The sequence below is a fragment of the Sciurus carolinensis genome, chromosome 3 (genome assembly GCF_902686445.1).
Source record: "Sciurus carolinensis chromosome 3, mSciCar1.2, whole genome shotgun sequence".
Classification (NCBI taxonomy): Eukaryota; Metazoa; Chordata; class Mammalia; order Rodentia; family Sciuridae; genus Sciurus; species Sciurus carolinensis.
The window spans coordinates 120,920,418-120,946,081 of NC_062215.1; the positions used below are offsets into that span (position 1 = coordinate 120,920,418).

General features: G+C 37.7%; 1 protein-coding gene and 1 pseudogene across 1 annotated transcript; one reads left to right on the forward strand and one right to left on the reverse strand.

Moving 5' to 3' along the window:
• Positions 1-10,775: 10,775 nt before the first annotated feature.
• LOC124979988 (60 kDa heat shock protein, mitochondrial-like) lies at positions 10,776-12,808 on the reverse strand. Its single transcript, XM_047545039.1, has one exon. It carries the CDS (start codon positions 12,751-12,753, stop codon positions 11,032-11,034), a length of 1,722 nt encoding a protein of 573 aa, XP_047400995.1. The 5' UTR covers positions 12,754-12,808; the 3' UTR covers positions 10,776-11,031.
• Positions 12,809-16,248: 3,440 nt separating this feature from the next.
• Positions 16,249-16,635, forward strand: LOC124979967 (histone H3.3A-like; annotated as a pseudogene).
• Positions 16,636-25,664: the final 9,029 nt, after the last annotated feature.

Below are 25,664 nucleotides of genomic sequence, written 5' to 3' on the forward strand. Positions count from 1 at the left end.
TGGAAAGATCTCCCATGTTCTTGGATAGGCAGAATTAATATTGTCAAAATGGCCATACCACCAAAAGTGCTATACAGATTCAATGCAATTCCAATTAAAATCCCAATGACGTACCTTACAGAAATAGAGCAAGCAATCATGAAATTCATCTGGAAGAATAAGAAACCCAGAATAGCTAAAACAATCCTCAGCAGAAAGAGCAAAGCAGGGGGTATCGCAATGCCAGAACTTCAACTATACTACAAAGCAATAGTAACAAAAACAGCATAGAATTGGTACCAAAATAGACAGGTTGATCAATGGTACAGAATAGAGGACACGGACACAAACCCAAATAAATACAATTTTCTCATATTAGAAAAAGGTGCCAAAAATATGCAATGGAGAAAAGATAGCCTCTTCAACAAATGGTGCTGGGAAAACTGGAAATCCATATGCAGCAGAATGAAACTAAACCCCTGTCTCTCACCCTGCTCAAAAATCAACTCACAATGGATGAAGGACCTTGAAATCAGACCAGAGACCCTGCATCTTATAGAAAAAAAAAGTAGGTCCAAATCTTCAACTTGTTGGCTTAGGATCAGACTTCCTTAACAGGACTCCCATAGCATAAGAAATAAAAGCAAGAATCAATAACTGAACCAAAGGACGAATGATATCGCTAATAAGTGGATGATGACACATAATGGGGGGTGGGAGGGGTTAGTGTTAGGGTTAGAGTTAGGGTTAGGGAGGGGGGCAAGATTGGAGGAAGGAAGGACTGTATAGAGGGAAAAGAGGGGTGGGAGGGGTGGGGGAAAGGGAAAAAAATAACAGAATGAATAAAACAACATTACCCTATGTAAATTTATGATTACACAAATGGTATGCCTTTATGCCTTGTACAAACAGAGAAACAACATGTATCCCATTTGTTTACAATAAAAAAAATGCATTAAAAAAAAAAGAATCAATAACTGGGATAGATTCAAACTAAAAAGCTTTCTCTCAGCAAAGGAAACTATCAGCAATGTGAAGAGGGAACCTACAGAGTGGGCGTAAATCTTTGCCACTCATATTTCAGTTAGAGCACTAATCTCCAGAATCTATAAAGGACTCAAAAAACTCGATGCCAAGAATACAAATAACCCAATCAACAAATGGGCTAAGGAAATGAACAGACACTTCACAGAAGAAGATCTACAAGCAATCAACAGATATATGAAAAAATGTTCAACATCTCTAGTAATATGAGAAATGCAAATCAAAACTACCCTAAGATTTAAGATTCTATCTCACCCCAATGAGAAAGGCGTTTATCAAGAATACAAGCAACTATAGGTGTTGGCGAGGATGTGGGGAAAAAGGTACATTCATACACTGCTGGCGGGGGGGTTGCAAATTAGTGCAGCCACTCTGGAAAGCAGTGTGGAAATTTCTTAGAAAACTTGAAATGGAACCACCATTTGACCCAGCTATCCCACTCCTTGGCCTATACCCAAAGGACTTAAAATCAGCATACTAAGTGATGCAGCCACATCAATGTTCATAGCTGCTCAATTCACAATAGCCAGATTGTGGAGCCAACGTAGATGCCCTTCAACTGATGAATGGATAAAGAAACCATGGTATATATATACAATGGAATATTACTCAGTCATAAAGAATAATAAAATTATGGCATTTGCAGGTAAATGGATGAAGTTGGAGAATATCATGCTAAGTGAGATAAGCCAATCTCCAAAAAACCAAAGGATGAATGATCTCGCTGATAAGCAGATGATGATACATAATGGGGGTGGGATGGAGGCAAGAATGGAGGAAGGAGGGACTGTATAGAGGGAAAAGAGGGGTGGGAGGGGTGGGGGGGAAGGAAAAAGCAACAGAATGAATCAAACACCATTACCCTATGTAAATGTATGATTACACAAATGGTATGCCTCTACTTCATGTACAAACAGAGAAAGATGTACCCCATTTGTTTACAATAAAAATAAATTTAAAAAAATACAAAAAAAAAACCCAAAATAACCTTGAATAGACAAAGTGGGAAGATTCACATTTTTCAATTTCAAAACACATCACAAAGCTACAATAATCAAGACAATGTGGTACTTGACTCAATAATAGATATATCGATCGAGTAGAATTAAGAATCTAGAAATAACTCCTCAACTTTACAGTTAACTGATATTCAAAAAGTGTTCCAAGACAATTCACTGAAGAAAAAAACAATCTTTTTGACAAATGATTCTGTGACAACTGCATATCCATAACTCAAAGAGTGAATTTGGATCCCTACCTCACACCATAAACTAAAATTAAGTCAGGATGAGTCAAAGATCTAAATGTAAGCACTAAATAACCTCCTCAAAGCATAAGGAACCAAAGAAAAAATAAGTAAGATATCATCAAAATTATAAACTTCTGCTCCAAAGGATACCATTAAGAATGTGAGAAGCACCCAACCTGAATCCCAGCTACTCAGGAAAGTAAGGCAGGATTTTAAGTTCAAGGCCAGCCTGGGCAACTAACTTAGTGAGACCCTATCTCAAAATGAAACAGAAGGGTTTGGGAATAAGCTCAGTGGTAAAACACCCCTGGGTTCAATCCCCAGGCCGACCCCCCCCCAAAAAAAGAAAAGAAAATGCAAAATTGGGAGAAGATATTTGCTAATCACATATGTCATGACAGTTTTGTATGCATACTATATAAAGAACTCTTACAATTCAACAGTGAAAAGAAAAATAACTCAGTTCAAAAATGGGTAGGGGGTAGAGGCAGCTTAGTGGCAGAGCATGTGTTTGGCATGTACAAGGCCCTGTGTTCAATCACCAAAAACGATACAAAAGAAAAGGCAAAGGATCGCTACAATTATTTCCCCAAATAAGATAAACGAATGGCCAGTAAGCATATTAAATAAGCTTAATATTAGTAATCATTAAGGAAATACAAAAATAAAAACCACAATGAGATATTACACATCTTTATGACCTTGTACTTATGGTTATAAGGGGGATAAAAGGGAAACATCAAGTGCTAGCAAAGATGTGAACAAACAAACCCTTATGTACTGCTGGAGAGAATATAAAATGGTATAGCTTCTTTGGAAAACAGTCTGGCAGTTCCTTAAGAATTCAAACAGAGTTACTATGACCCAGACATTCTACTGCTTGGCATATAGCCAAGAAAACTGAAAACATGTGTCACAAACTTGTACCTGAATGTTCATACATGATTACTTATAATAGACAAAAATCAGGAAAAAAATCCAAATATCTATCAACTGAACATGTGTGAATAATACATGTTCTTTTCAGTTACTTAATATGTCTTTATTTTCAGGACCAATTTTTTCCTGACCCAAACCTGGAATCAGTCATTTTTGCTAAAGAGCCTTGATTTCTTTTTTTTTTTTCCTTTCATAATTGAGATTTTATTGATTATATTGGGGACCAGTACACAGACATTTTACTTTGTACACAGTTCTTAACACACATACTGAAAATCTAAAAAGCCTTGTACTGTGATTCTCTTTCAGTTATTCAAGTGACTTTCCAGCTTCAAATTTTGAGACAAATTTCCTAACAAGGATACCAAATGCTGATAAGCTGTTACTTAAGTCCCACCAATTCACAACTTCATGTCATATACACTACATATTCAAATTTTACATATTTTTCAGTACATTAAACTTTTTTTTTTTTTTTTTTTTTTTTTTTAGGAAAATGAAGAGCCTTGATCTCTTTCATCACTGGTGAATGGAATTTAGAAGCCAAATCTGTGCATTAGGTGTGCTCATTTGTATGGGTTATATTTGTTTCTGGGTGCTATCAGTGCATAGAACTGACTTTCCTGGGATTAGTTTAAATTTAAAAAAGGATCCTTAAAACTTACAAGTATACTTGTAAATTTATATAAAACTCTTGTACCATCCCCTTAATAGTTTGTATTTATAAATTTTTCCTTGATAGTCTCATATAGTAGATCCCCAAGGAAGCAAATTGCATGGTGGAACATGTACTAAGAATGAGAAAAAAGTCTCATTATAGCAAACTATTTGATTATTACAAACTATTGATATTTAGAGTCATTACATAATCTGTCATATTCAGTTATAGTATAAAAGTACTGGATAGGTACAAAGAGTCATGTTAATGTAAGTAGCAAGAAGTACTCAGAAATTAAAATCTTGTTTGCTTTCACATAAATCAGGAAGGCATCAAAAGAGCAGAAGACCAATTAGAAATTTCAAAATGACCAAATTTCCTAAAAGTCATTTGGAACTCAATTCTGACCTAATAAAGACCAGTTTCTATGTAACAGAGACTGAAAACCCCTTGAGAAACAGGGTAACAAGGGCCATGTTTTCCATATAAAAATCACTTCATGAGAATATGAGGACTCCATGTCACTGTACAGATTTATGAAGAAAACAGAATTCTTAATAGAGCCTCGGGCATCTGCTCCTATCATGGAGGGAAAGCACTTCCAAAAGCAAGTAGACAACATTTGCCTAGAACCTGCTATTATTACACTCTGTGCATATGGTAGCTAAAAACTCATTAGTTTTATAATTCTGGCTGAAGTTGGCAAGCCACCTCCAGAAATATTTCATACAAGCAAAGTGACAGATGGCAATTTCCTTTGTTATAGGATGAGCTGGTTGGGGTAGTGGTCACGAACACAAAAATCATCCAGATAGTGTGAAACTACTCTTACATAAAATCATTTATTTGCAGTTTCTGATAAGTTTATCTTCACGTAACCGGCCTCATTTTTGTCATCCAAGAATACACTATTGGTCAGAATTACATAATTTCTTTCAAATGGAATTAGAAATGAATTCCATAAATTTCAATGGCCACCCAAAGGTAGATATAGTCATCCTACAGTATTCATGAGGAATTGGTTCCAAGACCTCCCCTGCCCCATACCAAAATCTGCAGATGCTCAAGTCCTTTATATAAAATATAGTATTTGTATCTAATGTATGCATATCCTCCCATATGCTTTGAATTACATCTAGATTACTCATAATACCTAGTACAATGTAAGTATAAAGAGTTGTTATACTATATTGACAAGAAAAAAAAGTCTATATATGTCTGTCTAAATGCAACCATCACAGGCCTAACCACATAGTATGTGAACAAGACCCAAGGTGAACAATATTCAAAGAAGAAACAATACTCAAAGAGAAACTTTGTGAAATGCAAAAGCTAAAGCAGGGTGGGCCTACACTACACATCCCTTGGTTCACTTGGATTCTACATAGTGGTCGGCATGTATCAAATGCAAGTTTTGCTTTTTGGAACTTTCTGGAATTTTTTTCAAAAACTTTCCATCCAGGGTTGGTTGAGTCCTTCGATGCAGAATCTGAAGATACAGAGGGCTGACTGTACATAATCATTTCATAGCAACAAAACACCAGAGGGTAATCATTTTGTTTTGACTTTTCTCCCACGGATGCAGTTCTTTCTGTAGTTATTGTTTTGTTTATTTGTAGGCCTCTTCAGCATAACATCCCCATCCTCTTTGTGTGTGTGTGTGTGTGTGTCCCAATCATACTTGCTATCCATTCAGTTGACCCCCACTCCAGCCTTAGGTTCCATCTAGTGATAATATAGCCTGGCTAATTAGAATACCCTATCTCCTGTCTTCATGACTGGGTCAGAGATGGGCATGTAACCCAACTTAGGCCAATGAAACCTTTTTCCAATTTTGTACTGAAATGATTAAAAAGAGATGCTGTGGGGCTGGGGAGATAGCTCAGAGGGTAGAGTGCTTGCCTTGTAAGCACAAGGCCCTGGGTTCGATCCCCAGCACCCATAAATAAATAAATAAATAAATAAAATAAAAAGAGATGCTGTCTTTCCAATGGATAGAATGTAATCTTGTGTTCCCTTTGGAAACTTTGCTGCCGTATAGAGGAAAACAGGATCAAAAGACTACTGTCTTCAACATGTGTTTACCTGGATCCAAGTAATTTTGAAGTTACCCTACACCTGGGCTTTTTCATTTGCATTAGTCAGTAAATTTCCTTTTTTTTTTCTTCCTATTTAAGCCAGTTGGATTTCTTTCACTTGTAACTGTAAGAGTTCTGACTAATGCATTTGCTATTTTAGAACAGTCAAACAGCTAGAAAAATATTACAGTCCTCCCTGGTCTTATCTCTATGACTTAGTCATTGACCAGAAACATAGTACAAATAAAATTTCTTCTAAACATAGTACATTTTCCCGAAGAATCTCTAAGTATTCACAACCTCAAGAATATCCTGGAGTATATTAGACACCTTGAAGAACACAACTAAATCTTGTTTGTACAGTTAAAAATAACATTGACCTTTTCTGAAAAATAGGCTGTATGCCAGGAACTATACAAGGTATTTTATAAACATTACCTTATTTAATATTCCCAACTCTTTTTACTAAGTAGATATTATTATGCCCACTTTACAGATGGCAGAGATGAGGCTCAGAGATATTAATTTTTCTGAGATGACTCATTTCATTTAAATTCATGTCTTTCTGGTTCTGAAGCTGGTTTCATTCTGAGACATACTGCCTGTTTCTTTTGTTAACCTTGAATCTTAGATCATGGTTCTTTAAGTCTGTGAAGGCGGTATTTTGTATCCTGGGGATATATTTTATGAAACTAGTAGCTTAACTTTATGAAGCTAGTTGCTTGCAGAATGCTAGACCTTTCCGTCAATGCCTGTCTATTGATCTCCCTCCTTATGACCAGAAATGTGTGGACCAGAAATGGACACCTAACCAGGTCAAGTTAATTATATTCACTCACTTGGAAATTTCCATTCACCAGTAGATTCTAAAACTGAAAAGATGCATGTGTGGTTTCTAAGACCCAGCTTCAGGAGCAATACAGTCTTTTTTTTTTTTTTTTTTTTTTTTTTTTTTTTGTACCAGGAATTGAACCCAAGGGCATTTAAACACTGAGTCAACCCCCAGCCCTTTTTATTATTTTATTTTGAGACAATTTGCTTAGGGCCTCACTAAATTGCTGAGACTGGCTTTGAACTGTGTTCCTCCTGCCTCAGACTCCCAGGCCACTGAGATTACAAGAACAATCTAAAATATAGTCTTATATCTTTCATTTCTCCAATAATGCGATAACTTATTCAAGTTATTACATGTTCTTTTCCAGGATCTCCCCTATGAGTCCTTCCCATTAAATTGTCCAAGACATTCTTAGGGGCTTTCTGAGAGGAAAGGATTGACCCTATCACAAATCCCCCCCAAAAAAACAACAACAAAACAACAAAAAACCCTCTAGAAAACTGGTTAGATCTCTGCCATAGATCATTGCAGTTGGATGCCAGTCTCAGGCAAGCTGGTAGATGCTTGCCTTATCTTCCTGAGTTGAGTGCCTAAACCTTGGCCTCTGAGATCAGAGCTTTCTTGACTTGTATTTTACTTATTCAACACAATGCCAGGGAGCTGAGTGTCACAGAGAATCCCCTATTAGAATTTTATGCTTAGTTTACATCACAGGCTTAAACTCACCCTTCCCTCTTGGTGCCCTATCTTTCAGAAACTGTGATGTCCTACTTGAGCCATCTTGGGTCAGAAGCATGATGAGTTAAAAGAGTTAAGTTGACAGACAAGGAGGGATGGAGGGAGAAAGGGAGAGGGAGAGAGGGAGGGAAGGAAAGAAAGACATCCTGACTGCTCAAGCTCCTGTGCACACGGCTGGCTATTTTTCTTGTTCATCCTTAAGTTCATCCCATGTTAGCAGGACACTCCCTCTATTTAAGGGTTCATACTGAAAGTCAGGTGCAGAGCTAGGGTGTAACTCAGTGGTAGAGCACTTGCCTAATATGCACAATGCCCTGGGTCAATCCCCAGCTGTGATTTAAAAAAAAAAAAAATCAAGTTGATATTCCAGGAAAATTGTGGATCTTACAGTAAAAAAGAGGAATATGTAAAAGATAATAATTTCCAGCTGGTCACAGTGGTGCGTACCTGTAAGCCCAGATACTTGGGAGGCTGAGGCATGAGAATCAATCACAAGTTGGAGGTCAGCCTCAGCAACTTAGAGAGATTCTATCTCAAAAAATAAAAAAGGTATGGGGATGTAGCTCTGTGGTAAAGCACCCCTGGGTTTAAACCCAGTACTAGGAAAAAAACAGGTAATATTTTCCATAATTATTAATGTAAAAAATCAATATACATTCCCAGGAGTCCCCCATCTAATTCTTTTTATTCATTAACTGCTACAAAACACATTAAATAACACTTCACTACTTTGCACAAATTTCATTCTTAATATGTTGACTCTGAGTTTGATGTAAGAAAAAAATTTTTTTGGACATGCTAGGGAGAAACTAAAAAACAAAGACTATAAAACATTTTTGGTGAGATAGCCAGTCAGGCATAATAGAAAATGAACTGATTTCCTCTCCACTATCAAGTCTGTACAAATATCTGAAGCCAAAAGCAGCCCAGACATGAAGGAACATTTTACTGTTGGTGGGATGGGCCCCACTTCACGCAACATATAAATAAATAAATACATACATAAATAAATACACACATGTAAATATATGTAATGTTTACATATATTGTTATATAGTAATTTGTATTGCCATATAAAAATAAATTTAGTATTTGAAATATGTAGAAAAATACAGAGAATAATGCCCAGATTTGACGTATATTGACTTTTGTACTATTGTATTATCTTGTACTATTGTACAAGGGCTGCCATGACAAATTATTACAAACATGATGGCTTAAAACAACAGAAGTTTATTCTCTCACAGTTCTGGATGCCAGAAGTCCTCTGAGGGAGATTTGATCTGTTCCCCATCTCCTAGCTTCCAGCGACTGCCAGCAATCTTTGGAATTCCTTGGTCTTCTACTCCTTTCTTTTCTTCAAGACCAAGTATCACTGGATTGAGTGCCCACCCTAACCTAGGACGATCTCAACTAAAAAAATTTAAGTTAATTACATTTGCAAAGATCCTTTTTCCAAATAGGAATCCACATATCTTTTGGTGAGTGGGGCCACCATTCAAACCACTGCATCTACTTTAACTCTTAAAAATACGACGTCACAGATCATTGGAATTCCTTCTTCAATCCATTTCCATCTCCTTCCCTTCATCTCTAGATATAACTATCATAATATACACTGCCATGTATACTTTAGTACTTTTACTACCTTTGTGTATTCACAATCAACTTGTGTAGTTATTTATATATAGGTACCACCTTTATAGGATTGAAAATATCTTGTACTTCTTTTTCTGGAGCTTGGTTTTTTTCACTGATCATTATTTTTTTTAAAGCTATGCTGATACATCTAGCTCTTATTTATTTTGATTGTGGTATGAATATTCCACAATTTACTCATCCATTCCTCTATTGAAAGGCACTTAGCCACTTTATGTTTGAGGTATTATAAACTTTGTGGTCATGATCATCCCAGGATGTTTTCTCCTAACCTCAAATACACAACTGTGAGAATTTCTTGAGTGTTGATATCCTGAACTTGAACCAATAATTTCTTTGCTCTATTTTTCTTTTCTCTGAAAGAGAAAAAGGTAGGTGTTGACTGTTTCTTTTGAAGGTTTGATAACACAGGGCTACAAACTGAAACTTACGCTGTTTGGGAATGGGATTTTTTTTATTACTATAATTAAATTTCTTTAATGATTATAAGGATATTACAATTTTAAAATATCCTCTTTAGTTAATTTTGGTCATTTATACTTATCTGGGAAATTATCCACTTTATGTTTTCAAATGTTTGGACTATGATTGTTCATAATAATGTCAAATTATGGTTTTGTAAGGTCAAAAGGTTGAATGTTGGCAATTTCATTATGATTCATCATATTAATTTCTGTGGCTTTATACTTTCCTTCCTTAACTGTGGTTATAAGCCTTTTTCATTCCTAATATTATTATTTGTGCCTCCTTTTGGTTTGTTACTGGACATTTCTCTGTTTTATTAGGCTTTCAAAACATAATTTATCTCTCCTGTTTCTTCATTTTTTATTTCATTAATTTATACTCTTGTTTTTATATTTTATACTCTAACTCTCCTAGCTAAATTTCTTTTTTCTTTTTCTTGGTGCTGGGGATGGAACACTGGGTTTCATGAATGCTGGTCAAGCACTCAACCACTGAGCTACCTGGACTCCAGTCCATCATGTTTTTGATAATTCATTTTAAATTTTATTATATTTTATCTCCAGAAAATATACCAGTTTTTAAAATTTCTCTTCATTTATGGCCTGATATTTGACTCAGCTGATTTTTTTTTAACTATGCAAACTTTAAAGGTACTATTTGAATATGAAGCTGAAAACTGTGTGGTTCAAATCTTCGAGAGGTTAACCAATTTTTTGACTCCTTAATCTTTCTGTTTTGAATACTGATGTTAAAATCTTCTAAAATGAATTTGTAATTCCTGCTTTTAAGCTATATTCTGAGACTAAATTATAAATGAATTTTCTAAAGTTTTCATGTGATCTTGTTCATTCTTTTTTTATATATTTTAAGTTCTGTTATTAGTCATATATGATAGACATTTTCTCTTTTTTTTTTTAACTTTAAACAAATTTTTATTACACAAAGGTTGCACATAATTGGATATTTCTTCTACTTTGTACACAATTATTCTTATTCTCCAGAAAGGCTGCTTCTGAACTTCTCATCTGATGATGGCAAGCACTAAAATCCTGGTTTTAGCAGAATAGTAGTAGAAATGCCTCAGTGATTTAAGTTGAAAGCAGTACACTGGTACATGGCTCTTGCACCCAGTATCAGGAATGTACAAATGTCTTTTTATTCAAAAATACAAAATAAATTATCTGTAGGCATGGACAATGACAGCAGTAAACCATTATATATTGTCAACTGAAACCAGTAACTGATGGTTATAGTGATTTTCTTAAACATCAACCAGCCTTTTCTTCAGTCATTTTCTTCACTGACTTCTCTGAAGTTATTGGTGAGGAACCCTGCCTTGAGCTTCCTGTCACAGTTCATTAATAATGGTAAAGCACTATTCTGAGAGTTAGAACATGCCACCTCCCATACCACCTCCCATTCCATCCATTGCACCCATTCCAGGGTCCTTTTCTTCTTTAGGAATTTCTGTAACTACAACTTCTGCTGTAGTTAACAGAGAAGCAACTCCAGCAGCATCCAGTAGAGCAGTTCTTACAACCTTTGTTGGGTCAATGATTCCTTTTTCCACCATATTCACAAAATCTCCAAGCATAGCATCATAACCAACTTCTGAGGAACTCTGCAGAATTTTCTCAACTATCAGAGATCCTTCAACACCTGCATTCTTAGCAATGGTCATTGCAGGAATTTTGAGTGTTCTTTTAATGATTTCTATGCCAATTTTTTGATCTTCATTAGCTGGAGTTAGTGAGTCCAAGGCTGGAATGCACCGAAGCAGAGCACAACCCCCACCCAGAACAATGCCTTCTTCAACAGCAGCTCTTGTAGCATTGAGGGCATCTGTAACTCTGTCTTTCTTTTCATTCACTTCGACATCACTTGTCCCACCAACCTTCAGCACAGCTACTCCATCTGAAAGTTTTGCCAGTCGTTCATTTAGTTTTTCCTTTTCATATTCACTAGTTGTGGTTTCTAATTGTTCTGCGATTTCTTGAATACGCTTTTCAATTTGAGCTTTATCACCTTTTCCTTTCAAAAGCATGGCATCATCTTTGGTGACAATGACCTCTCCAACTTTTCCTAAGTCGTGAGGCTGAACATCTTCAATATTTAGGGTCAAACCCTCCTCACCAAACACTGCGCCCCCAGTAGCAATAGCCATATCTTTAAGTTGGTTTTTTCTGTTGTCAACAAAACCTGGAGCTTTAACTGCAACAACCTGAAGACCAACTTTTAGCCTGTTCAAAACAAGTGTACTTAGAGCTTCTCCATCAACATCTTCAGCAATTATGACCAAGGGTTTCCGGTGAGCATTGGCAATTTCAAGAGCAGGTACGATGGACTGGACGCTAGATATTTTCTTTTCACTCAATAGAACATAAGCATCCTGGAATTCACATTTCTGACCTTTTGATGTATTAATGAAGTAGGGAGAAATATAACCTCGATCAAACTTCATGCCTTCGATAATTTCTAATTCATCATTGAGTGTTTTTCCATCCTTTACTGTGATCACACCCTTTCTTCCAACCTTTTTCATTGCATCAGAAATGATGTTGCCAATTTCTTTGTCTCCATTTGCAGATATTGTAGCAACCTGGGCAATTTCTTCAGGAGTTGTCACAGGTTTAGACTGCTTCTTAAGTTCCTCAATTACAGCATCAACGGCTAACATCACACCTCTTCTGATTTCCACAGGATTAGCACCTTTGCTAATCTTCTCAAAGCCTTCCTTCGCAATAGAGCGTGCCAGTACAGTAGCAGTGGTGGTACCATCCCCGGCCTCTTCATTTGTGTTATTGGCAACATCTTGAACAAGTTTAGCTCCAATATTTTTGTATTTATCCTTTAAATCAATTGACTTTGCAACAGTCACACCATCTTTTGTTACTTTGGGACTTCCCCAACTCTGTTCAATAATTACCGTTCTTCCCTTTGGCCCCATTGTAACAGCTACAGCATCGGCTAAAAGGTCTACACCTTGAAGCATTAAGGCTCGGGCATCCGCACCGAATTTTACATCTTTGGCATAAGCCCGAGTGAGATGAGGAGCCAGTGCCCTAGACACTGGTCTCATCTGGCGAAGGACTGTGGGTAATCGAAGCATTTCTGCGGGGCGTCGGCAGCAAGTGCACGCGGCAAGGCAGGCCGTCTGCGGCGAGTGAGGGGACATTTTCTCTTAGTACTTTTAAGATTTCGATTCTTTTTGCTTCTGACCTCTATTTTGTTGTCTACTTGTTGATCCGGTGTAGACAATCAACTTCTCTTTGTTAAGATTTTTTTCCCTTTGTCCTTAATGTTTTGTTGATTATTATGATGCTTCTAGGTAGATCTATAATTATTTGTCCTACTTGGGACTCTCAGAGAGTCCCAAGGCTATACGGATGCTGCCACTCAGCAGCCATCCTGTAGGGTCAGTATACTGGTTTGGTCTCAATGAATAGCTGGTACCTCCTGAATCTTATTACTGTGACCCTGAGTTTTTGCTTCATTTCCAGAATTTATTGTTTTATTTCTTTTCCCTTTTTTTTCATTACTCATTTCTTCTATTAAAAAGTCACATAGTGGCATTTTATCCAGCATTTCTGAAAGTTTATAACGGGAAGATGGTCTTTGTTAGTTCTGTCCTCAATACTAATTAATTAGAATTCTCTTTATCCTTCTGTGAAATCATGAAGAAGAAACGAAGAGTCAACTGCTTTCCACTGAGAATCCTAGCATTGAGAATCAAGGAACATTCTTTTCCAGCCAAAATCCCTGGGTAACTTAAGATCAGTGTAATTTATAAATGTGACAACTTGTGGATAAAAATGTTATGTAAAAGTGAGGGATGCCAGTGTGAAAGGACATGTTAGTATTCACATTTTATAGAAGAGGAACTGAGGCTCAGAAGTGAAAGAACTTCCCCAAATTTGCAAAGACAGTAAGTGGCAGAACCAAGATTTTAGGCTAAGATTTGGAGACCAGAGCACATACTTTCCCTACTATGTTGCCTCTCAGAAAATTGCAATCTTCATAATACCAAGAGGCATTTTAAAAAGGTAAAAATTAAAGAGTTAGATAGAAGGGCCAAAATGTGTAGTTCAGATAAAGCTATAAAAAGAAGACATCAATGTGGAATATATATCTCTTCATTCCTGTTGAGAGAAACTAAATAGCTGCATGTCAGTTGAATGCATTCCTCACAGATAGAATTACCTGTCGAGCACATTTTTGGAAGAGCTCAGCAGATGGCATTCCAAATGAGAGATGCCCACATGGGCTGTGAAGGCTATAATGCATTTCAAATGTCTATGTCTGTCTTACTGGCAAATGAGATTGCTTTGAAAGGTGAAAAAAAGAGTATATATATATATATATATATATATATATATATATATATCCTTTTTAAGGCTGTATCTACTTGTAAAGAGATGCACATCTGCCTTTTACGGATTTGATCTAAATCTTTATCAATATCAGATTATGTGTGATTCATTGATACCAGGTAATTCTGCTATTAGGAGCACTCTAACTGATTTTATTACCTCTAATATTGCCATTTTTTTTCTTTATAAGACAAAGGGATCTGATTTTCCAATGTGAAGCTGATGATAAATAGGTCGTATCAACTCTAACTCTTTGGGTTGTGTATAATAGAGAAGACAACTAAAAGTGGCTTAAAGAGTAAGGAATTTATTTTTTTCCACACAGGAATTCTGAATATAAAGTGATTTCCAGGTTGGTTAATTTGAGAGTTCATCAGTGCCAGTAGGGACTGGTTCTTCACATGTTTTCTTGTTTCCATGATCAGTTTGTTGGGTTTTGTCTCCTCACTTATCTGGTCATGGTTTCAAGATGGCTGCCACATCACCAGGTTTCCACCCCTCATACAGTAATGTTGAAGCATCCAAAAAGTTCCATTTTCCTCCAAAAACCTTTCGCAGAAGCTACTGCTCACTCTAGAAGACTTTCCTCCAGATCTCATTAATCAGAATTACCTCACAAATCCATTCCTAAGTTATCAATGGTAAGAAAAATCACATTACCACAATGGACTTTGTCAACATACACTCACCATTTGGGGCTAGGAGTGGCTCCTTCCCTGAGCACTTGGCATAATGTGAGTAGACTAAATCAGAGTTCTATTGATAAGCAATGTGGGAAAGGTTGACTGCTGACAGACACCCAACTGTATCTGCAACACTAAGTCCTGTTGGATTATGGAGATACACCCACAATTATTACCTTGATCAGTTGGTTGAAGAAGAGGACCTACTATCATCATCCAACCATCACAGTGCTATGAATAACTTCTGTTTTTAACCAGAAAGACATTATCTTTCTCAGTTCATGAAGCTTGAGTCTATGTCTTAGAATATTATAGCTTTGCCTGCCCAGAACAGCAATCCCCCACCTCCTTTTTTTTTTGAAAATTGAATTTTTCACCATGATAAACAAGTGGCTCTTATGGGTACTGCTAATCCACATGCCCATTCCTGTAGCACAGATGTGAGCACCTAACCCAGGATGGGCCAATACCTCTCTGTCCACAGTGATCAGTCTATGGATGGGCCACCAACTCAAGTCAGGCCATCTTTCTCCAGACTTTTCTAACTGAAGATGAAAGATGAACAATAGAATAAAGTGTTATGATACACATGTACATATAATATAAAATAGTAGTGTGTGTGTATGCGTTCACACAAAGAAAGCAAGAGAGGCAAGATGTGGGTGTGGGGAGGGAATGACAGAGAAGTCACTGTGTTGTTATGTAGTGGCATCAATTTTCTCTTTCCTTATTTTTTCTTCTTCCTATTCAGAAAAAAGTCATGTTCCTCCAACTTTGATTTTTCTCTACTACTCTCCAAAGTCTATTTCTAACCACTTTGTTTCCTTTCAATCAGGAACAATTTACTCTAGTAACCAAGCTACTAATTCATTCAAGTAACTTCCTCCTTCATCACTTCTCAATTAGCTTAAGTGACTTCTTTCCTAAACCCCGCAGTTTACAATCTGCTCTGACCAACCTGCATCTTGAAAGAGACTTTTTAAAAAATCAAAACATTTTAAATACTTCTTAACAGAATAGAATCACTTAAAAATAAGTTATTACAATACAGGTGGTATTCTATATATCTCAATTGATTTATATTATCAAAACTAGTATTATCAATAAAAATAACATAAGCTGAATCTGACTTTCTCTTTTCAAGCTTTAGGAAGGAGATGAAGTATTTAACTAACGGCCTGAAGCCCATAATTTAATGAATGCTAGGACCTAATTAAAATGAAACAAGTGGCAAACTGGAAGTAACCTTAAAAACATTCAGACTCTAATTCTTCTATTTTACAAATATGGAATAGCAACTTCACACTCTAGAGTCAATACATTATATAACTAATGTTGAAGAGTGTGTAGTTTTCAAAATCATATGTAATCCAAATAGTAATTCATCATACACAACTTCAATTCATATATGTTGTTAGTTTAGAAAGCCTCTTTTAGAATTGTGTTCGCAGTCGCAGCCGCTCCGCGGTGGCTCTCTAATGCTAGGGCCGCCTCTAGATCGCGGAGCTCCAGCCGAAGGAGAAGCGGGGTAAGTAAGGAGGTCTTTCTACCATGGTTCCTACAAAGCAGACTGCCCGCAAATCAACCGGTGGTAAAGCACCCAGGAAACAACTGGCTACAAAAGCCGCTGGCAAGAGTGCGTCCTCTACTGGAGGGGTGAAAAGCCTCATGGTTACAGGCCTTTGTGAAATTAGACGCTATCAAAAGTCCACTGAACTTCTGATTTGCAAACTCCCCTTCCAGCGTCTGGTGCGGGAAATTGCTCAGGACTTCAAAACAGATATGGGCTTCCAGAGCGCAGCTATTGGTGCTTTGCAGGAGGCAAGTGAGGCCTATCTGATTTGAAGACACCAACCTGTGTGCTATCCAGTCAAACGTGTAACAGTTATGCCAAAAGACGTCCAACTAGCAGGCGGCATATGTGGAGAACGTGCTTAAGAATTCACTATGATGGGAAACATTTCATTCTCAAAAAAATTTTTTTTTCTCTTCTTCCTGTTATTGGTAGTTCTGAACGTTAGATATTTTTTTCCACGGGGTCAAAAAGTACCGAAGTATATGATTGTGAGTGGAAAAATAGGGGACAGAAATCAGGTATTGGTTGTTTTTCCATTTTCATTTGTGTGCGAATTTTTAATATAAATGCGGGGATGTAAAGCATTACTGCAAGTCAAAATGTTTCAGTGAACAAGTTTCAACAGTTCAACTTTATAACAATTATAAATAAAACTGTTAATTTTTTCAGGACAATGCCAGCATTTGGATTTTTTTAAACAAGTAAATTTCTTATCGATGGCAACTAAATGGTGTTTGTAGCATTTTTATCATACAGTAGGTTCCATCCATTCACTATACTTTTCTGAGTTGTCCTACATGCAAGTACATGTTTTTAATGTTGTCTGTCTTCTGTGCTGTTCCTGTAAGTTTGCTATTAAAATACATTAAACTATAAAAAAAGAAAGTCTCTTTTAATATTCTTCATAATTTTTTTTCCTATTTTTATTGTAGCAAAGCCAAAACAGAAGAACCATGACAAGAGACCTTGGACCAAGGAACTGAAAATAATGTTTTTGGGTTTTTGGTACTGGGGATTAAACCTGGGGGGGGGGTGGTTATCACTGAGCTACACCCCCAGCACTTTTGATTTTTTTATTTTGACACAGGATCTTGCTAAGTTGCTAAGACTAGCCTTAAACTTGCCTCAGCCTCCTGAGTACTTGGGAACCATTACTGGACTGTGAGCCACCATGTGTGGCATAGAGAGTCCCATTATTCATATCGAGCCCCTTTGAACCATGTCAGAACTTATACTAATGAGGTGACTGAGGGTGGGGCCTCTGGATGAATTCATAATGGGGACTTGTCACCAGAAAGATCAAACGCGATTAGAGGGTTGAAACTTTCAACCCTACCACCCAACTTCTAGGGAGGAGAGGGAGACTGGAGATTGAGTTCAATCACCAATGGATAATGATTTCATCAATCATGCCTCCATAATGAAACTTTGTAAAAATTCTTGAGCTATGAGATTCGGAGGTTGGTAATGTTGATGTTCTGGCAGGGTGGCACCCTGGAAGAGGGAATGAAAGCTCTAGGTGTTGTTCTCTACCACTTCTACCCTGTGTATCTCTTATATTTAACTGTTCCTGAGTTGTATATAATTAGATCATGCAATTCATCCTAGCAATTTATCAAACACGAGAGGTCATGGGAACCACTAAATTTGTAGTCAGGTAGGACAGAGACGTGAGTAACTTAGAGGCTTGGGATGTGGGGTTGGCATCTGAAGTGAGGGCAGTATTGTGGGGCCCAGCCCTTACCTGTGGGGTCTATGCTATTTCCAGGTAGATAGTGTCAGAATCTAATGGAATTGTAGGACACCCAGTTGACATGAGAGAATTGGTGGGTTTGTTTTGGAACAACCTATTTGTTATTGGAAAATATACTACACATTTGATGTCAGAAGAAAAATCACCAACCTATATGTCTATAAGGTTGTGATCCATTTACCACTGATTGGTCAGATAATGCTACATTCTAGCACTAGTCAATATATGTTGAAAGATCCTTTCCTTTTCTATCCATCCTACTAGGCTGGGAGCACTTGGACAACTGAGATGGGCTTTAATTCATCTTGTGCTCACTTGCCAAGGGCAAATCCAGGTTCTGCAGACCTGAAACTTAGATAATTTCAAAGGAATCCAAAACTAGGAATGAAGAAATTACAACAAATTAGAAATATAAAAAGCTGAAAAATACCACAAAAATTTATGTACCTCTTTTCCCTAGTTTTTAAACATTTGTACTCTTCAGTTATCTCTCTGACAACAATTTGTAAGAACCTTTTCTATGTTGAATAGACACAAGTACCAGACATGTGGTACATGCCTGAAATCCCAGTGACGTAGGAGGTTGAGGTGAGAGAACTGTAAATTCATGGCTAGCTTGGGCAATTTAGCGAGACTCTGCCTCAAAATAAAATAAATGAGCTAGGGGAGTGACTCAGTGATAGAGACCCTCTGGATTCAACTCCCAATATTGACAAAGAAAAGAAAAGAAGGAAGGAAGGAAGGAAGGAAGGAAGGAAGGAAGGAAGGAAGGAAGGAAGGAAGGAAGGAAGGAAGGGAAAGAAAATAATAGACAGTGACTTGGCAAACTGAAGAGGAATATTCCTACAAATGAGTCCTAAACTGGGTGGCAGCAACTTAACTATTCCCAGAAATGACTGCCAACCACATAAAGTTATCCTACTAAACCCAAACTATTATGTTCTTAGATAAAATTCCCTTAGCTAAATCCCCCAGATGACTATGAACTCTTCAATACTACCTAATACAAGAGAGAATTATGAAAGGGGGATTGTCAAAATGGAAAGAAATAATGGTCTTAATCCATCGTGGTTCAAATATTTTACTTTTGCAAATTTTGCAAAAAACAGGACTGTAAAAATAGATTGTTAGGTGCATCCTTGGAAGAGACATGAAATTGAGGGTCTGTGAGGATCAAGCTTTATTGACTTCACATTGAATTTCCTCTACTAGTAGAGGGCCAGGCACAAAATAGACACCTAATAAATGCTCACAGAATGCATGAATGAGAGTTCATCTGTGTGCAGCCTATTGAAGGGCAGTAATGATAACACGGGCAGGGAAGGAGTAAGTGCTTAGAGTCAATTATTCTAAGTCAGGGATTGTCTGTGTGTTTTTTTTTTTTTTTAAGTTTGTTCCAACGTAGTAAAAGAAATAATAGGTTCCTACAGTTAAAAACAGTGAAATGATTAAATCTTAACAGCTCTGAAAATAGTTTTTGCAGCAATACCTCATAGTCTCTCCTTGCTGCCTAAAAGCAAAGTGAGGGCTGCTAATCCACTGGGTGATAAGGGCACCTCCGTCCTCCCTCCTGCCCTCATTCTGAATAGCCCCACACTCACTTAGCTTCAGGACCCTGGTGAGCATCTCCAGTCATTTGGGGCACTCTTCAAAAACTTGGATGAGACAGGTCTTTCTCATCTTTAGATCAGGGCTTAAGTTCTATATTCATCAAATAAAAATGTGAAGAGAAGCCTTTAAAAATGTAATTGGCACTCATAGACACCATCAGGAGTATGCCTGCACAAACTGTTTAGGGAACATTTCTGATAATGGAAAGAACTAACATTTCTAAAATTTGAAAGAATAACCTTGAGTCCATATAAAACCATATTCTGGACGATCCAAGATGGCGGCCTAGAGGGAGACTGCACCCCCAGTCGCTCCAGAACCCAGGTGGTAAGAAGGGGAGGCATTGAGAGACTCGGACTGAAATAGAGCCACGGGTGAGTCTGCCCACTGGGTAAAGCTCGGCCCGGGTGGCAGGCCCAGATAGAGGAGGCTTATCGGAGCCAGGCAGGGCAGCTAGAGTCATCCACAGGCAGCCCTGCGCACTCCGGCGGTGGGCCCCGCCCACACAGCCAGCTTCTCCAGGTTCTCGGAACGGAACTGGCCCGCTAGTGAGAACCTTTCTGACCAGAACAAGCTCCGAGTCCCGGAGCCCCTGCAGCGCAGCGTACTCCGGCAACGAACCAGCGGAGAGCGCGATCCGCAAACAGCCTCTGGGATTAGGGCAGGGCAGCCAGAGACCTCTTCAGGCGGCTCTGCCCACTCCGGCTGCAGGCTCTCTTCACGGGGCGATCCAAGATGGCGGCCTAGAGGGAGACTGCACCCCCAGTCGCTCCAGAACCCAGGAGTTAAGAAGGGGAGGCATTGAGAGACTCGGACTGAAATAGAGCCACAGGTGAGTCTGCCCACTGGGTAAAGCTCGGCCCGGGTGGCAGGCCCAGATAGAGGTGGCTTATTGGACCCGGGCAGGGCAGCTAGAGTCTTCCCAAGGTAGCCTTCCACACTCCGGCAGTGGGCTCCTCCCACTCGGCCAGCTGCACGGCGCAGGCCCACAGTGAGAGCATTTCCGCACAGAGCCAGTTCCAAACCGTGGAACCAGTAGGGGGCTAGGGGCAGTTTTCTTCAGATGAGCTGCTTTATCAGATTCCTCCAAGACATCAGGCTACTGAAGGCTGGGAGGTGATACACTGGAAATCTACCGGGACATTATAAGCCAGTAGCGGAAAACTGCAATATCTCAGGGTCCCACTGACAACTGACCAATATGAGAAAACAAGGGAAGAAAATGTCCCAAACAAACCTAGATACTACATCAATAAAACCCAATGACAGCACAGCAGAAGAAATGTCAGAAAGGGAGTTCAGAATGTACGTAATTAAAACGATCAGGGAAGCTAATGAGGAGATGAAAGAGCAAATGCAGGCATTGAAGGAGGAGATGAAAGAGCAAATGCAGGCATTAAATGATCGCACCAATCAACAGTTAAAAGACCAAATACGGGAAGCAAGAGATCATTTCAATAAAGAGTTAGAGATACTGAAAAAAAAACCAAACTGAAATCCTTGAAATGAAGGAAACAATAAACCAAGTTAAAAACTCCATAGAAAGCATAACCAATAGGATAGAACACCTGGAAGACAGAACCTCAGACATTGAAGACAAAATATTTAACCTTGAAAACAAAGTGGAACAAACAGAGAAGATGGTAAGAAATCATGAACAGAATCTCCAAGAACTATGGGATATCATGAAAAGGCCAAATATGAGAATTATTGGGATTGAGGAAGGCTTAGAGAAACAAACCAAAGGAATGAACAATCTATTCAATGAAATAATAACAGAAAATTTCCCAAATCTGAAGAATGAAATGGAAAACCAAGTACAAGAGGCTTCTAGAACTCCAAACATACAAAATTACAACAGACCCACACCAAGGCACATTATTATGAAAATACCTAACATACAAAATAAAGACAGAATTTTAAAGGCCGCGAGAGAAAAGAATCAAATTACATTCAGAGGGAAACCAGTAAGAATATCAGCAGATTTTTCAATCCAGACCCTAAAAGCTAGAAGGGCCTGGAACAACATATACCAAGCCCTGAAAGAAAACGGATGCCAACCAAGAATCTTATACCCAGCAAAACTTACCTTCAAATTTGACGATGAAATAAGATCCTTCCATGATAAACAAAAGCTAAAGGAATTTACAAAAAGAAAGCCAGCATTACAGAACATTCTCAGCAAAATATTCCATGAGGAAGAGATGAAAAACAACGATGCAAATCAGCAACAGGAGGCGCTAGCCTAAAGGAATAGCCAAATAAAGGAGAAACCAAATCATGTCAAAAACAAATATGAGTCAATTGACTGGGAATACAAATCATATCACAATAATAACCCTGAATGTTAATGGCCTGAATTCATCAATCAAAAGACACAGACTGGCAGATTGGATTAAAAAGAAAAATCCAACAATATGCTGCCTGCAAGAGACTCACCTCATAGAAAGAGACACCCATAGACTAAAGGTGAAAGGATGGGGAAAAACATACCATGCACACGGACACAGCAAAAAAGCTGGAGTATCCATCCTCATCTCAGATAATGTGGACTGCAAACCAAAACTAATCAGAAGGGATAAAGAAGGACATTACATGCTGCTTAAGGGAAGCATAAATCAGCAAGACATAACAATCATAAATATCTATGCCCCGAACATTGGCTCATCCACGTACGTCAAACAAATCCTTCTCAATAACAGAATTCAAATAGACCACAACACAATAATACTAGGCGATTTTAACACACTTCTCTCACCACTGGATAGATCGTCCAAACAAAAATTGAATAAAGAAACTATAGATCTCAACAACACAATCAGCAATTTAGACTTAACGGACATATATAGAATATACCATCCAACAAAGAACGAATACACTTTCTTCTCAGCAGCACATGGATCCTTTTCTAAAATAGACCATATTTTATGCCACAAAGCTACTGTTAGCAAATACAAGAAGATAGAGATACTACCTTGTACTCTATCAGATCATAATGGATTGAAATTAGAAATAAATGACAGAATAAAAAACAGAAACTTCTCCAATACCTGGAGACTAAATAATACACTATTATATGATGAATGGATAACAGAAGACATCAGGAGGGAAATAAAAAAATTCTTAGAAGTAAACGAGAACAAAGACACATCATATCAAAATCTCTGGGACACTATGAAAGCAGTACTTAGAGGAAGATTTATTTCATGGGGTGCATTCAAAAAAAGAAGTAGAAATCAACAAATAAACGACTTAACACTACAGCTCAAAGCACTAGAAAAAGAAGAGCAGACCAATACCAAAAGTAGTAGAAGACAGTAAATAGTTAAAATCAGAGCCGAAATCAACGAAATCGAAACAAAAGAAACAATTGGAAAAATTAACAAAATAAATAGTTGGTTCTTTGAAAAAATAAATAAAATTGATAAACCCTTAGCCACACTAACAAAGAGAAAGAGGGAGAAAACTCAAATTACTAAAATTCGGAATGAACAAGGAAACATCACAACAGACACAAGTGAAATACAAAACATAATTAGAAGCTATTTCGAAAATCTATACTCCAACAAAACAGAAAACCTCGAAGACATCAACAAATTTCTAGAGACATATGAACTACCTAAACTGAACGAGGAGGACATACACAACTTAAATAAACCAATTTCAAGCAATGAAATAGAAGAGGTCATCAAAAGCCTACCAACAAAGAAAAGTCCAGGACCAGATGGGTTCTCAGCCAAGTTCTACAAAACCTTTAAAGAAGAGCTCATTCCAATACTTCTCAAACTATTCCATGAAATAGAACAGGAGGGAACCCTACCAAACTCGTTCTATGAAGCCAACATCACCCTGATACCTAAACCAGACAGAGACACATCGAGGAAAGAAAATTTCAGACCAATATCCTTAATGAATATCGATGCAAAAATTCTCAACAAGATTTTAGCAAATCGCATACAAATATATATTAAAAAGATAGTGCACCACGATCAAGTGGGTTTTATCCCAGGAATGCAAGGTTGGTTCAACATTCGGAAATCAATAAATGTCATTCACCATATCAACAGACTTAAAGTTAAGAATCACATGATTATTTCAATAGATGCAGAAAAAGCATTTGATAAAATACAGCATCCCTTCATGCTCAAAACACTAGAAAAAATTGGGGTAGTGGGAACATTCCTAAACATTATAAAGGCAATCTACGCTAAGCCCATGGCTAATATCATTCTAAATGGTGAAAAACTGAAAGCATTCCCCCTAAAAACTGGAACAAGGCAGGGATGCCCTCTTTCACCACTTCTATTCAACATCGTCCTTGAGACTCTAGCCAAAGCAATCAGACAAACCAAAGAAATTAAAGGGATACGAATAGGAAAAGAAGAACTCAAACTATCCCTGTTCGCTGATGACATGATTATATATTTAGAGGAACCCGGAAATTCCACCAGAAAACTTTTAGAACTCATAAGTGAATTCAGTAAAGTAGCAGGTTACAAGATCAATGCTCATAAATCCAATGCATTTTTATACATAAGTGATGAATCTTCAGAAAGAGAAATTAGGAAAACTACCCCATTCACAATAGCTTCGAAAAAAATAAAATACTTGGGAATCAATCTCACAAAAGAGGTGAAAGACCTCTACAATGAGAACTACAGAACACTAAAGAAAGAAATTCAAGAAAACCTTAGAAGATGGAAAGATCTCCCATGTTCTTGGATAGGCAGAATTAATATCGTCAAAATGGCTATACTACCTAAAGTGCTATACAGATTCAATGCAATTCCAATTAAAATCCCAATGATGTACCTTGCAGAAATAGAGCAAGCAATTATGAAATTCATCTGGAAGAATAAAAAACCTAGAATAGCTAAAGCAATCCTCAGTAGCAAGAGCGAAGCAGGGGGTATTGCAATACCAGATCTTCAACTCTACTACAAAGCAACAGTAACAAAAACGGCATGGTATTGGTACCAAAATAGACAGGTAGATCAATGGTACAGAATAGAGGACATGGACACAAACCCAAATAAATACAATTTTCTCATACTAGACAAAGGTTCCAACAATATGCAATGGAGAAAAGATAGCCTCTTCAACAAATGGTGCTGGGAAAACTGGAAAACCATATGCAATAGAATGAAATTAAACCCCTATCTCTCACCCTACACAAAACTCAACTCAAAATGGATCAAGGACCTCGGAATCAGACCAGAGACCCTGCATCTTATAGAAGAAAAAGTAGGTCCAAATCTTCAACTTGTTGGCTCAGGATCAGATTTCCTTAACAGGACTCCCATAGCACAAGAAATAAAAGCAAGAATCAACAACTGGGATAGATTCAAACTTAAAAGCTTTCTCTCAGCAAAGGAAACTATCAGAAATGTGAAGAGAGAGCCTACAGAGTGGGAGAATATCTTTGCCAACCATACCTCAGATAGAGCGCTAATTTCCAGAATCTATAAAGAACTCAAAAAACTCTACACCAAGAATACAAATAATCCAATCAACAAATGGGCTAAGGAAATGAACAGACACTTCACAGAAGAAGATGTACAAGTAATCAACAGATATATAAAAAAATGTTCAACATCCCTAGTAATAAGGGAAATGCAAATCAAAACTACCCTAAGATTTCATCTCACCCCAATTAGAATGGCGATTATCAAGAACACAAGCAACAATAGGTGTTGGCGAGGATGTGGTGAAAAAGGAACACTCATACATTGCTGGTGGGGTTGCAAATTAGTGCAGCCACTCTGGAAAGCAGTGTGGAGATTCCTCAGAAAGCTTGGAATGGAAACACCATTTGACCCAGCTATCCCACTCCTTGGCCTATACCCAAAGGACTTAAAATCAGCATACTACAGAGATACAGCCACATCAATGTTCATTGCTGCTCAATTCACCATAGCCAGATTGTGGAACCAACCTAGATGCCCTTCAGTTGATGAATGGATAAAGAAACTGTGGCATATTTATACAATGGAATATTACTCCGCAATGAAGAATGATAAAATTATG